We start from the raw sequence: 15909 nt of genomic DNA on the forward strand, positions 1-15909 counted from the left end.
TATACATCCGTGGTACACCAATATGGCGGCCGGAATATGGTGTAAAAATCTGGAACTTACTTTGGCTTTCCAGGTGACTGATTATCAGTACTAAACAAACAAGCATTTACATAAGCACTTTTCCTAATGCTCTAACTTCTAAAAAGGCTCAAAATCATGAGATAAGTATATATTTTTCAACAAACTCGATCGTAGCCTTGTGTCACGCCACCTACATAACCCTGAAATTCAAAATACCCTGGTTTCCAAAGGAAACACGCTAATTGTAAACAGATATAAATATATCGCCTCTTATGCCTGATGAGGATAAAAACACGTCACGTGAAGACGATCTTTTGAATCAGAAGTCTTGGAAAACCACATACTTGTAAACATTCTCGAAATCCCGGTGGCGATAGTATCAAACATCTATCAAACAGCTAACTTGTCAAAACGAAGTGCAAGCCTTGGCGTTGCTTCGTCATGAAGCTGAACTTCATAACTATAGCTTGGAATTTTGGCTTCTTAGAATGCTCAAGTAGTCATTTCCGAGAAATTAAAGCCAAAATACGACCAAGGAAAAATTACAAAATTAATTTGTTCAAATTTCCAGTGCTACACACTAGGTGTTTTACAGAGTGATGAAGGGTTGAGGGTCTACTCAGGTGACAGCGTCTTCCTTTATAGTTGCTTCATGGTTAGATATTAGTTTAAAACTTTAGATGAATGGCGTTAATGGCTGATAAAATGTGATTTAACTATAACACCGAAATATCAATGTGTAACAAAGGAGGATATGTAGCGTATGTTGCACGGATCATAGTTTTACTGAGAATTGCAAAGAAATGCAAGCCAAGTCGTGTTTTGATGATTGAGTGGTGATATTCATAACATCGTAGTTAGCAACAAAATTTAGCCGAAAGTATGAAAGAAAAAGCAAGTTGTCAGCCATTATAATTATAAGATTGTATTGATAAAAACATCGGTATTCACGTACGCCAATTCCCTATCCACCCATCCCACCATCCATGCCATTCATTATTTTTTAGTCGGGATCATTTGCGGTCCCTATCGGGGATCATTTCCGGTCCGGGATCATTTGCGCTCCGGGATCATTTGCGGTCCTGGGATCATTTGCGGACCCGTACAGTACTCCTTGTCGTAAAACAGCCAAAACAAGTTTAAGTGCAAAATGTATTTAATATCTTACTTTGGATTCCTGACCTTTTCCTTCTTCTCTGGATTACACTTCTCAGAAAGTTCTTCTCTGTTATTCACATACAGTATGGCTCCTTTTCAAAATCCTCTTCTCACAATTGCAGATTATAGGTATTTTCGAACACTTAATTAGATGCACACACACTATCTTTCCATAACAACTTAAGACTCAAAAGATTGCTAGCATATATTCATCACGCTATTTTTGTTACTAGCCATATTTTTCACTTATGTTAAACTTATACCTAAAATCATTCAATACAGCTTTTAATGGCAAGCGTATACTAGAAACTATTTTCCGGAGAGAAACCTAAGTTTAATCAAATAAACACAACACGACTCAATTCTCAACTGTTCTACGATACTGTAAACAAGAGGCAGCACCCAAATCGAGATGAATATCCAGAATTAAAAATGGATTGATATACCTAAAGGACACATCAGAACTTTATTTCCTAGAGTTCCCCAAGTAATAAATTTACTGGAAGTTGGAAAATCGACTAAAGCACATTCGTAAGTATAGGTTTCAGGAGCGAGCCATGATGGCCAAAATGGACGGGGCAAAATTCGTCCAATCCATTATCAGTAATTACCGATCACGTAGAGAATCACGCAACTTGATAAACACTTTTTAAATCTTGAACCATTTTTGTTGTATTTTGCCTTTTAAAACAAACAAAAGGTCAGAAGAAGGGGAAGGAAAACAATTCAAAATCTTTCAAAAACCAGTACTCCATGACAAGGACACTCTAAAAAACCTGGTTTCGACAACAAGCTTATTCTCACTATTATTTTCGTATTTGTATATATTTGACTACTACTGTAATTCTATCTTTAACTAAATTTGACTGTAAAGCGAGTGCTTATCAAATCCCAAAAGAAAACCTTGAATCGATTGTATCAAACACTAATTCCGAGCAAATGGCTTTTAACTAACAAAAAAAAAAGAGTTTTCTTCTGCTTGTTGTCGTCTCGGCTTTTCGTCAAAGCCTTTACTTGGCCTGCCTTGGCAGCCCAGAATGAGCTTCTGCATGCTCATACAGCTTAACATTGTCGTAATCCTTGTCATGCCATGTTATCTCAATTCGGTGATCCACAAAGTGGTAGTCTGGCAACTTGACAACCTTCTTAGCTCTACATGTGAAGAAGCAAACGAACTCGAATTAGTGAAACTAGGTCGGCTCTATCAACATATAACAAATACGATACTGTTTTAAAATTGAAAACTGTTAGCACTGATCGTTACCAGCTTCCAAAGTTGACTATCATGATGAAAAAAAAAAAAAAAAAATATATATATATATATATATTTTCTCCTAGGTAAGGTTGTTCGCTGGGTAACTAACTGGATCTTGCCTTTGGGGTTCAGGTATTTTTGGAGTCCTGTTCAACACCAAACCCCACATGGCGCATCTCTAATCTAGAAGTCGGAGCTGAGGTCACTGATTCCACTGTAACAGCAACCACTAAAACTTACACATCTCTTGATGAACCTATTCATGTCTCCTTACTGCGAGTCATCACTATCTTAAACGCCTAATAAAAAAGAAAAACTTACTTGTAAGTAGTTTTGAAGTCACATCTGTAATGGCCACCTCCTTCAAGCAACAGAGCCATGTTAACATCACCCTTCAGCACTCCATCACGCACATACATTTTCTCAGTGGATGGCTCCCATTTCACGGTCTTCTTTTGCATAACTGGACTATCGGCAGGAAAGTTCACTCCATCAAATCGAATTTCATAGAAAAAGCAGTTACATTTGTAGACGTCTTTCTTCAGTCTAATAAAAAAGAAATAAAACATAGTCAGTGTTACCATACAAAGATAAAAGGAACACTTTGTCATTTACAAGCATGGTTGGCAATATCAGTAATTTAATAGATGATAACAGCTGAAACCAGCGGCTATTTGTCACTTTTATTATACACAGAGAGAACCATTTTGGAAAAATGCCTTAAAGTGCATATCACCTCAAAATACATTTTTAGCGCGATTAAATCTTTGTATTGCATGGCGCAAAATGCGGCAACCAGCTGTGTTGTTGGTTAAAACCGCGAATTTATTAAGTCGGGATTATTTAGCACACGACCGAAGGCAATGGAGAACTGGCTAGAGTCGTCCAATAATGATAGAGGCGCCAGTTAGAACTGAAGAGAAGAGGAGTAGATACTGAGGAGTAGTAAGGAATTTCCGTAGTATGTCAATAAAATGACCTTTTTTGCGATCTTAAACATATAAGTTTTTTAGATGTATTGCACGTTTATATTCTTCAGATTCTAAACTCCGGAAGACTCTTTCCACGAGCTTGAAAACACTAGTTGATTTAGCGCACTTATTCCACAGGGAATGCAAAGCTGAACTAAATAAACCCCAATCGCTTCGAAGATTTGCAAATAGAATTTCAGAATACTCTAACTTAGGATAACTATTTGCATGGCAATTCTCCGACGAAAGCATGAAGTATTTTTTTTTTTTTTTTTTTGTGGTGGCTATTCTTTCAGATCAATAAACAATACACAAATGCGAAGTGCTACGAATCGAGTTGATCATTCACGTAGTACGTGTAAACAGACTGAGAAGATTTGAAACTCTGACACAAATCAGATGCAGTCACCAGAATCACTCAATACATTCAAACAAAGATAATACTTTGAGTCGAGAAGATTAATTACCTCGAATTCCACCAAATTTCTGTAACCCGAAAGAAACAAAGCCCTTGTAATTTTAATTTCATATTTAGTCATTCTTCGCTGCAGACTCGCCGTTCGATCAAACCTGACAATGAAATCTTCCCAAATCTAGGATGCTGAGGCGCTTAATATACACTGCCAAGAACTTGATCGGCTCTGGCAGTTTGATACGTATTTTCTTGCTCAGAATAATGTTACAATAACTCAGGCGAGCAAGTATATGTGTGCGAATGATTTGCTAATAATCTCCTTGTATGACGTCACGAAATGCTCTAGACCCAGATCCTTTTGACTGGCTCTTCGACTAGGTAATTGTTTTCATTAAAGCTTTCACGACTTTGAAAATTCATAAAAAAAAACCCCTCGGTCTTAACCAAAGGCAAAAATGTTTTCAGTATTATGACCAATAATGTATCGATATTTTTTGGACCAAAAAAAATTGGGATTGTACGGACTTTAAGGCTGTGGTTCACACTTAATATAGCAAGAAAGGAATAAGAAATGTAAAACTGTACCGAAAGAAAAATTAGGGGCGAAAGAGATTAAGAAGGGGCACAAATTTAAGTGACTTGAATGGAACTAAAAAGTTCCTATAAAACTTCTTGGTGAGAGGCATCAGCGTTACATCTTACTTACGTTATGTCATTTGTGGCGATGCAAATGCCCCCGTCTTCATAAGTCATGCTTCGTTCCCAAGAATACCCCTCAGGAAACGACTGCTTGAAATAGTCTGGGATGTCTTTTGGGTATTTGGCGAATACCCTGTTGCCGTAATCGAATACTGTTGTCAAGATATCGAAAGCGAAAGGCAGAGGTCCACCGTCTATGACTGTCAGATCCATATTCTGTTTTCCCCTAAAACACAAACAAGAAACCAAAGACGTAAGAAAACTTACTGTGCATATGCAATGCAGAACTTCTTTTCTCTGTTACAAAGTCCTTGGATAATGACGCCCAATACACGTATCAACTTTGGTTGGTTGATGGCAATCGAAGAATAGTTCTGAAATTCTCATCAACAACATTCTGTTAGTAGATAAAGCCCTTATTAAACAAGTGAATATTTGGTTTTGGCTTTGACAATCTGACCTCAAACTTCAGTTCAGAACCGTGTGATTGTTGTTTTTCTGGTAAATATTTGGTGGCTTTTTTTTTTACACCACCAAACTATATAATAGAGGGAAATGGTTAGGAAGGCCGGTAAACTTCAAAGAAGCAAACAGACAGGCTACGATTTTTGTTGGAAGTTCCTTGACCCTGCACATCTTTCGTTTTATGCTCATTGATTGTGTATGAATTACACAATCGTAATGCTTCTATTGGAAAGTTACGTGAGCACACATAACCGCCTTTTGTATATTACTAAGTTTTGTGCAGGGTCAACCCCAAAATAGCCAACAAAAACATAAAACAAAGAACTTTGCTAGGTTTCATTACCATTTTCCTCAATTATCTATACCCACACTGTACAGTAAGTTACGTTTGTCTGAGTTACTTGGTTGCTCGTACTTTTGAATGGTGCGCACTTTTTCAGTGCTTACTTTGACAAAAATGACGACGCAACGACCAATTTTTCTAAGTGACAAAGAAACGAGAAACAGGAAAAAAAAAAAAAAAAAAAAAAGGGAACGTGAGAAATGAAGCCGGAAATCACTTCATAAACTAGATATGGAGAGGTTAAATAACTAGAAACTTAACGGTCTGGTCCCACCAGAGACGATGTCTGTAATCCTATGAAAACTTAGGGTTATGAAGGGTTTGTTGTTTAGGTAAATGTTGCCTGGCTAAGAAGTACATAGCAAGTGGAGTCTTTTAGCCCCACAATCCTTGTAACAAAGCAAAGGTAGGTAGATTTTAGGTTTCGATTTCTAGGCAAGGATAAGAATTAATTTTTGAAAGTCTTGATGTAGACTTTCTCCCTATCTTGTTCGTTCGTATATCTTTAGCGCACCTTTAGAGGTGTCTCGTAACCAAACGATTTAGCGCGTCCGGTTTAAACTGTAGATACCTAAACCCCATATCAAAATAAAGCTTAAAGAACTGGCTATCACAGTATACCAAGAAGTTGGAGATAAAATCAACTGACCAATTTTTCACGACCTCTAAAAGCAACCTTTTAAGTCCTTTTTAAAAGGTACAAGTCAAAGAGAATTTGTTCGTTTGTCCTCCAATTTTGGACAGTAGCTAGTTTGACACATACATATTTAAATTAAGGGAAAAAAAGAACATGTCTACGGGCACTCCATGCTTTTTATCATTTTTCCTTGCTTTTTTTTTTTCTTTTTTTTTTTCTGTTACTTTTAACGGAAATTAAATATGGCAAATCGCAGGTACCTTTTTTTCGCGCTTTGGGTCTGGAAACGGTAGCCTTAAGGGTCGTAAAATCGAAGGAAAGCTAAATATACCCTTTATCTGCTGCGATTTCCTGAATGAAATACGGCTTAAAACGTATTCTCGGTATATTACGTATTGTTCAATAGAAAAAAAATGAATAAAACTAAGCAATGTTCGGAGCAAGGATGCGTAAAACTGACCACAATGATTAAACATTTCTAAACTTCTACTTACTCGAAAGGCTGGCCTCTTCCTTCCCCTGTAATCACGAACTTGTGCCCGTTTACAGCTCCTTCCATACGCAGCTTGATCTTCATTTCTGGTTTAATCACACTCTGCGGAAAGAAATTGGGATAAATCTAAGATCAGTCACTAATTCAGAATAAGGAGGTGGGTAAATTCATCAGTCAAAAACGAAACAAAACCTTTCCTCATGCAGCACTTACCATGATGGTAGACGCAAGTAAGATTTTAGCCTAATACAACTCTTGTTGTTTTCGACTCTGCTCTCTTCCAAATCACCAGGGTGAATGGGACTTCGGCGCTGAGGGTTTTGCTTTAAACTTGAATGACACACCCAAAATCGAACCAATTATAAGCCAGGAACCCTAATGTAACAAACAACAACCCATTGTAACAAACAGCAACCCTTTGTTGTCTATCGTATCAAGCCACACGTTTTCGTTGTTCACAGAGCTAAACTTAGAAAAAACAGAAAGGTCAGCGTTTTTTTTTGTTACACGAAGTGTTGAAATTGGTGCAGAGATACATCCTTTTCTAATTTGTTATATTAATAACTTATGTATACTCAACAATAACTTATATAACTTGTACCTTTCATTTCGTTAATGTTAATCTTCATATTAAATTAAGAGTCACAATATCATTAAAATCGCGGTCATTTTCCCGACTCAACTTCTCTGCGCATAGCAGTGAGCACAAGAAAGTATATCGTGTGATCTTGAGGACAACCAGTGGACCCGCCAAGTGTTTCTGACATTTCTATAAAGTCATTGCCCCGATTCTCCTGAAAAGTCAACGGGTGTCCAACTGCTTTTTAAACGGTCAACTATTGGGATGTCAACTAACTATTTTTCGCAAGTGTAATCGTGAATCGGTTTATTACGTAATAGAGCGGTTTTCAATTGAGTGTCTAACGTAATCAGACAATTACTTTGGTTATGGTTTTACTACGGTTTGAGATTGACTAAGTGGTGTAATTGGTAAGTAATTGGTTTTGGTTTTGGTTTTACGACACTCAATTGAAAACTGCTCGATCGTGTAAGAGGAGAAAGTCAATTGGCTAGTTAAGCGGCTGGTTTATGTTTTAGATATAAACTAGCCGTAAGCTCGCCTTACCATCTCTTATTATGTAACCTTTTCTAAACTTTTAATTATTTTATCTTTAATCAATTGTGACTGTTGAAATAAAGTTAGTATTATTATTATTATCATTCTAAGAGAGACTCACAACATGGCCCCTAAAATGCAGTTACTTTCACGACGAAACTGCTTTACACATGGCTGGTGAATATTAATAATTTTATCGGGTAGCCCAAAGGAAAAAAAGATAATTTCATGATCTTACAGTGCAAACAGTGAACACTAAACGTATTTCTGCACTGTTGAATGTCCTTGCCTTGGCCCTTGATTAAATTAAAAGCAGCGATAGCTATTCGAAACATTGCCTGGAGGGGTACATGTAGGTCTATAGTGAAACTATTGATGCTTTCCACAAGACAAATTAAAAAAAAAAAATGGTTTCGTGTTGACAAAGTTTTTTTTTAATACATAATTTCACGTAGTACGAACAAAGCCTTATCGTCGTATTACAAGATCTGCCTGTTTCAGCGACATAATCAATCAATAGTCAACCCTAATATGTAACTGGCTCAGTAGATTCAAATCAAATTAGTTATCACATCCTTGTTATCAATCGTGCTCATTTTTTTTTTTTTTTTCAAGCTAAAATCGGAAAAAAAGGTCGGCTTTTTTTGGAAAGTGGAGCCGAGTTCAGGATCATTCAATAACTTCTATAATGTCGTTAATCCAGCACCATCCGGATTAATTTCAAGTGCCGCAAACAGGTATTGGTGATCATTTCCGTTCTGAAAGATGAAGTACCTCTTAGTTTAGGCATATGCGTGATGATAACAACCTTAAGTGTAAAAAACCAGCTCTAGTCACAGACACTACTTTCAATGGACACTGTAGTCTGCTGCACTATCAAACTGTTATGATCAAATATTAGAGGAACCGTTACTTCGTCATTCGCTTTACCCATAAACAACACAAAAACAACGTTTAAACAATGGCCAAAAGATCCAGGATTGTAAATCGTGCATGGTATCATGACCATGTCCTTGAATTTAAAAGTTTATCATTCAAAGGTAATTATCACATTAGAAAGTGTTATGAACCTTGGCACACCATGACGACCCCCAGTGCGAGGGTGTCTTGTCCACTCCCAAGACAATGCGGTATTCTCTTTCTCTTTATTTGAGACTATTTCTCACTTTTTTTTTATCATTTGATCCGTTGAAGACTGTCGTTTGGGCATTCGAAAACTTGTGTTTTAAAGAAATTTCTTGGTCCACATCAGCTACCCCGTAGATCGCCGGTCTATCGATCTGACCCGATCAACTACTAGCCGTCGAGGCGTTAACCAATGTATGAATGTCGATGTATTATTATAAGTTAAGCTTTCTTTCGTAGACGTCCTTCGTTCGAAAGTATTATCTATCAACATGACAATCGCAGCCAAATACGTCACGCAAATAAAGCACTGAAAATCAAGAGCGCTCTCTGCAAAAGTTAAGGATACAATTAGCAGTCTTTTTTCTTCTTCGTGAATTAAAAGCGACAGAGGAAGGCTTTAGTAGAAATGATCTTTTATAACCAGAATATAATTAGCTGAACTTGAATTGTTTGGTCTGTATTTGAAGTAGTCCGGCTCATCAGTAAGGGTTTTCAGAGCTATTCAATTGAACTAGCGCTAGGTATTCTTGTGTGTGTAAACTGCAAATTATATTTTGCTTGATAGAGGCTAAGTTATCGGCTAGTTTTAATTTAGGGCGTTAAAATGATAGCCTTTTTGAATCTTTTGATACTACCTCTGACTGTTACATCGAGTCAATAGATAACTGTTTGGTCTAAGAATGGTGATAGCTTAAGATTTTTTTGCATTTAGTTTTGAGTAGGAGTCATCCTAATTCAAACTGCATAAACAACTGAGAAATATGTTTTTAGAGGAGTAATGAAAACCTCGGTGGGTTGACTTAAGAGCAGCCGTCCCGTCAGTTAAAATCCTAAGGGGTTGCTTGCTTGCGATTTTTAACGCACAATTTCGCGATTTTATCAATCGGAATACCTTGACATGAAATGGCGATTTTTGTTCGAGGTACCACTTGAGCACTACTTGCATTTTGTCCTGTTAAATTTCCTGATTTAACAACAGGTTAAAAAATTAATTGCACACATTTCAAGAAGCATTGCTCTTTATCATAATCATACCGCACCATGTAGCAAGTTGCTTTATTCTGCTCTCAATTTGGCCTTTTTTTTTGTGACGCCATAATCGCTACAATAATATTTATATAGAAACACCTCTAATATTGTGGTTAACGGAAACGAACACTTAATTAAATTGACTTATCTAATACTCTACAATAACATGTGTTACTTGTTAGCCATACTCTTAACCTTCAATGTATTCGTTAATAAAAAAGTCAAAATATGGCATCAAAAGCGCAGTCATTTTTACGACTAAACTGCTCTGCGCAGAACTGTGAACACAAATAAGTTTATCAAGTAGCTTTTAGGACAAACAAGACGCAAACAGTGAATAATGAAAGTATTTCTGGAATGTTATTTGTCGTTTGCTCGCGATTCCCCTGGAAAGTGAACTGGAAGTCAACGCGTGACCAAGTACTTGTAATATTGTCATCAGCTCTTGGAATGTCAACTAATTATTTTTGGCAAGTTTAATCGTGTCAGCGGCCGATAACGTAATACTTTCTAACCAGCTCATCAAATAACTTAATAGCCTTAACGAAGAGTCATTTCACTGATCTTTGTTGATAGCACATGTTGTCGTTAATCCAGGACCATCCGGATTTTATTTCAAGTGCCGCAAACAAGTATTGATGATCATTTCCGTACCTCTCAGTTTAGTCATATGCGTGATGACAACAACCTCAAGTGTGTCTTGTCCATTCCCAACACAATACAGTATTCTTCTTACCAAACATTTTGAAGTGTATTTCCATATACTATTGAACTCTTTTTATCACACTGTACTTGAGACTTTTTCTCACTTCTTTTATCATTTGATCCGTTGAAGACTGTCGTTTGGGCATTCGAAAACTTGTGTTTTAAAGAGATCTTACAGTCGACATTAGCTACTCATTAGATCGCTGGTCTATCGATCAGACTCGATCAGCCACTAGGCGTTGAGCACTTATGAAAGTCAAATTATATATATTACGAGTTAAGCTTTCTCTTGCAGACGTCCTCCGTTCGAAAGGATTATCTATCAACCTGACAATCGCAGCCAAATACGCTACGCAAATAAAACACGAAAATCAAGAATGCTCTGTGCAAAAGTTAAGGATACAATTAGCAGTCTTTTTCTTCTCCCTCGATTGAAAACGACAGAAGAAGGGTTTAGTAGCATCAATTTCTGATAACCAGAATTTAATTAGCTCAACTTTTACTATTTTGTCTGTAAACTCTTCTTTCAAGTAAGGGTTTTCAGGGCTCTTCGATTGATTTAGCGCTAGGTATTCTTGTGTGTGCAAATTCCAAATTCTATTATGCTTGATAGCTAGAGCCTAACTTATCGCCTAGCTTTAATTTTAAGCGTGAAAATGACATCCCTTTTGGACCTTTTGATACTACCTGTGACTGTTATATTGTGTTGATAGATAGGTGTTCAGTTTAAACGTGCAGCGCCGAGCTCCTAGTCAGTCGCCTAGTCATAGCATAAGATATTTTCGCTCTTGGTTTTGAGTAGCAGTCCTCCTAATTCAAACTGCATAAACAACTGACAAATATGTTTTTAGAAGAGTACTGAAAACCTCGGTGGGTTGACTTAAAAGCAGCCGTCCCTTCATTAAAAATCGTAAGGATTGTTCGACTTTTAATTTTTAACACACAATTTCGCGATTTTATCAATTAGAATACCTTGACATGAAATGGCGATTTTTTTTCGAAGTACCACTTGCACACCACGTGCATTCTGTTAATTTTCTTTGTTTAACTGTAGCTTAAAAAATTTAATTGCACACATTTCAAGAACACTCCTCCTTCTTATAATACCGCGGCATGTAACAAGTTGCTTTTTTCTGCTCTCAATTTGGTCATTTTGTTTTGTGACACTGTAATCGCTAAAATGATATTTATATAGAAACATTTCTAATATTGTGGTTAAAGGAGACGAACACGGCGTCACAACGCTGATCATGCCCCGATGGTCCCGACAAAAAATAAAACAAACAAACAAAAAAATAATTGCAAAGGAACAGGTCAATGGTTCTTCTGATGGCTTGACGCAGACTTTTATACTACTCGGTCTTTCAGCAACCTGAGTATGACTTTTGAGGGGAAAACTCCAGCAAGTTTATTTTTTTCGAAATGCTTCGAATAAAACAATCGATTTCATCAGGCCCAAATACGAATTTGTGGTTTAAGTGAACTTTAAAGAAAAGAAGCCTTTGGTGAGTGAGTGACTGACTGACCGAGTGACTTATTTCCGTTTTAAAACTTCCACCATTCATGATGCACTTTACAGTTTTAAACAAAAACGAAAGTGAAAAGCATGGGAACGAAAACAGTTGAATTAATAATTACATTTCATCGCAATCCTCACAAGCCAGTACTCTATGATCTAGAAAGTTACACAAAACTTGGCTTCGACGATGACAGTTTTATTTTCGTGTTAAGTTACAGGATGCCGCCAGTGTTGAGCGCCTTTTCGGGGAACCAGCCCATTGAGCGAGGTACTCCTTGTCGTGTAACAGACAAAACAAGTTCAGTTGCGAGATGTATTTAATATCTCACTTTCAATTCCTGACCTTTTCCTTCTTCTCTGGATTACACTTCTCAGAAAGTTCTTCTCTTTTATTCACATACAGTATGGCTCCTTTTCAAAATCCTCTTCTCACAATTGCAGATTATATGTATTTTCGAACACTTAATCAGATGCACATACACTGAATATCTTTCCATAACAACTTAAGACTCAAAAGATTGCTAGCATATATTCATCACGCTATTTTTGTCACTAGCCATATTTTTCACTTATGTTAAACTTATCCTAAAATCATTCAATACAGCTTTTAATGGCAAGTATATACTAGGAACTATTTTCCGGAGAGAAACCTAAGTTTGATCAAATAAACAGATCACGACTCAATTCTCAACTGTTCTATGATACTGTAAACAAGAGGCAGCACCCAAATTGAATTGAGATAAATATTCAGAATTAAAAATGGGTTGATATACCTATAGGACACATCAGAATTTTATTTCTTAGAGTTCCCCAAGTAATACATTTACTGGAAGTTGGAAAACCAACTAAAACATATTCGTAAGTTTAGGTTTCAGAACCGAGTCATGTTGTCCCAAAATGGACGGGGCAAATTCGCCAAATCATTTATCAGTAATTACAGATCACGTAGAGAATCATGCAACTTCATAAACACTTTTTCAATCTTGAACCATTCTTGTCGCATTTGTGCTAATAAAATGGTCAGCCCTTGGGGTGTCAACCAGTTATTGTTGACAAGTGTATTCATGTGAGCATTGTTCATAGGAAATTATTTTCTCTTCCTTGATTTTCATTTTCGTTAACTTAAGCGTTAAACAGCTTAATGTTTCAGTTAAGAGAAAAGATGAAAATATTAGCACCGGTGACTATGTAACAGCAGCCAGCTCTCCAAAATGATCTCTGAACGCCATAAAAATACTGTCATCAATAAGTTAATTATGATTCAAACAAATAGTGTAAAAGTCGCCTTACCTTTTTTTATTACCTTGCCCTTTTTAGACTTGTAAAGCGATTTTAGCGGGATTTTTAATTACTTTATCGTTGATCAATTTTGACTTCTTATCTGTATTTTCATCACATGAAATAAGACATTAACTGATCGGTATTATCATTACCATTATCTTAGGAAAGAGGCAGAAGAGTAACAATATGGCATGAGAAACACGGTTTTTTTCACAACTAAATTGCTCTTTACCTAGCTGGTGATCATTAGTAAGTTTATCGAGTTGTCTAGAGGAAACCTGAATGTGACTTCTTTCTTTCTTACATGTCTTCTCACTGTCCAAACAGTGAACACTAAAAGTATTTCTCGAATGTTGCATGGCCTTGGCCCTTGATTAAAAACAGCTATTTCAAAATATCGCCTGGAGGGGTTCATGCAGGTCCAGTTAAACTATTTATCAGCAAAATTACTCGAGTCCGATCATTTTTTTTCTTTAGGTGAACAGCGACGATGACGACTTGACAGCTCTCGCATCAGTTTTCAGTCAAGTGGTGTTGACCGACAGGTGACTTTTAAAATTATTATCTACAAATGAACAAAAATATATCGAAGAAGCTAATGTGTTAGTCAAAAGAAGAAAGAGTACTTAACAATCTACATGAATAATGTGGCTGCACACAGAATGTTTTTACGATTTTTTGTCATTTTTCATTTTCTTTTACCTATTACGGCATGACAAAACATGGCTAAATTGAAAGCAGAAAAAAGCAACTTTTTACATGGCTCGGTATTTTAAAAATACAACCTAACGAAAGAGCAATGCTTCTTCTTGAAATACGAGCATTTCAATTTTTTAAGCTAAAATTAAACCAAGAAATTTGACAACGGGAAATGCAAATGGCATTGCGCACGTCATTTCATGTCAGGGTATTACTTTCGATAAAACCGCAAAATTGAGAAATCAAAAGCGAACAACCCTTACGATTTTTACTGACGGGAAGGCTGCTCTCAGTCAACCCACCGAGGTTTTCATTATTCCTCTAAAAATCTATTTCGCAGTTGTTTATAAACTTTGAACAAGGAAGATTGCGACTCAAAACCAAGAGCGAAAAAATGTTATGCCATCACTTTTCTTGACTTGAATTTCTTGAATGACAGAGGAGCTTGGCACTGTACGCTTTAAGCTAATTGTCGCTGAACAGCTATCTATCGACACAATGTAATAGTCACAAGTAGTATCCAAAAGGTCCAAAAGGGCAATCATTTTCACGCCTAACATTAGAACTAGCTGAGAAATTAGCCTCTATCACAAGCAAAAAAACCTAACTCTAATTTAATTGAATAGCTCTGAAAACCGTACTGACGACACTACTTCAAATACGAGTTTATAGACAAAACAATTCAAGTTTAGTTAATCAATCCTGATTATCAGCAATCGTTGCCACTAAAGCCTCCTGTCGTCGCCTTCAATTGAAGGAGAAGGAAAAGATTTAATTGCATCCTTCGCTTTTTTGTATAGAGCTTTCTTGATTTTACGTGGTTATGTGGCTGCAATTGTCATGTTGACAAATGATACTTTCGAACGGATAATGTCTGGCAAAGAAAGGTTAACTCAGCTTTATTGTCAGGCTTTCTTCCGTGCTCAACGCCTCGACGGCTAGTGGCTGATCGGGTCAGATCGACAGACCGGCGAACTAATGAGTACGTGATGCCGACTAAAAGATCACTTTCCACTTTCTAAACTACAGTCTTCAACAGTCAAATGATAAAAGAAGCGATAAAAATTCTAAAATATGGTGTGATACAAAAGAATACAATAGTACGTAGAAATTAGCTTTAAAATGTTTGTTAAAACGGAATTCAGTATTGTCTCCCAAGTGAACAAGAGTTATTGTCCGCATCGGGGTCATCATGTTATACCACGATTCATAACATAACCAGTCAATGAAATGTTCATGAGACTATGCATGCCTTGTTACCCTGGAGCCTTCCCCGCTGTTTTAACGTTCGTTCTATGTTCTTTAAGTCTTGTTAGCACTACGACGAAAACTAGCGTTTCGTGTGTGCAGAAAAATTGAAAATGTTGTAACCACCAATCTTTGCATTTTTGTAACCCTGTTAGCACTTACAAGAATGCTAAATGTGTCCTGCACGTGCCAAACAAGTAACATGTAGCTAGATACCAAGATCAATTTACCAGCGTTGGTCAAAGTTGTTTTTCCAAAAATTTGTAGACTATTGCTCTTCTTTATGAGGAAATGATTTGTCTTTTAAAACTGTTTTCCTTTTCGCTGCATTTTTCGTTGCGATATTGTTTCGCTGTGGCTAAATGACCGGCAGCCGGTCAAGGTTTTCAAATCACTAAATGACCGGCAGTCTGATATTTTTCTCAAATTTTAAGGAATCGAAGGAACCCGTGGTTTGTGACAAGAATTTTTTGGGGGTCGACTGCCGGTCACGGTTTTCAAATCACTAAATGACCTAGTTTAGGGAATCGTGCGAGCCGATCATATCCAAACAATTATATTTCGAATAAGAACTGCAAAGCGATCTTGCAGATTCTTGTTCTTAATCGACAGATGATTGTTTGAATTGGATGGGTTCCTTCGATTCCTTAAAATTTGAGGAAAATATCAGACTGCCGGTCATTTAGTGATTTGAAAACCTTGACCGGCTGCCGGTCATTTAGCCAC

The 15909-nt window shown here is 36.8% G+C and overlaps 1 protein-coding gene across 3 annotated transcripts in view; it reads right to left on the reverse strand.

The window, feature by feature from the left end:
• The window catches only part of LOC145469998 (GFP-like fluorescent chromoprotein cFP484), a 90598-nt gene continuing 74689 nt past the window's right edge, over positions 1–15909 (reverse strand). The window contains exons 2-6 of one of the 3 annotated variants that reach the window (XM_081453826.1): positions 6671–6873; positions 6459–6559; positions 4527–4745; positions 2756–2980; positions 1–2331 (exon numbers count right to left, since the gene is read on the reverse strand). In XM_081453826.1, the coding sequence (XP_081309952.1) occupies positions 2190–2331; positions 2756–2980; positions 4527–4745; positions 6459–6559; positions 6671–6673 (690 nt within the window). In that variant the 5' untranslated portion in view covers positions 6674–6873 and the 3' untranslated portion in view covers positions 1–2189. Of the gene's footprint in view, positions 2332–2755; positions 2981–4526; positions 4746–6458; positions 6560–6670; positions 6927–15909 lie in introns of those variants that run through there. The other 2 variants (XM_081453827.1, XM_081453828.1) reach the window with 2 other exon arrangements.

This window comes from Orbicella franksi, chromosome 15 (genome assembly GCF_964199315.1).
Source record: "Orbicella franksi chromosome 15, jaOrbFran1.1, whole genome shotgun sequence".
In the NCBI taxonomy this organism is placed as follows: Eukaryota; Metazoa; Cnidaria; class Anthozoa; order Scleractinia; family Merulinidae; genus Orbicella; species Orbicella franksi.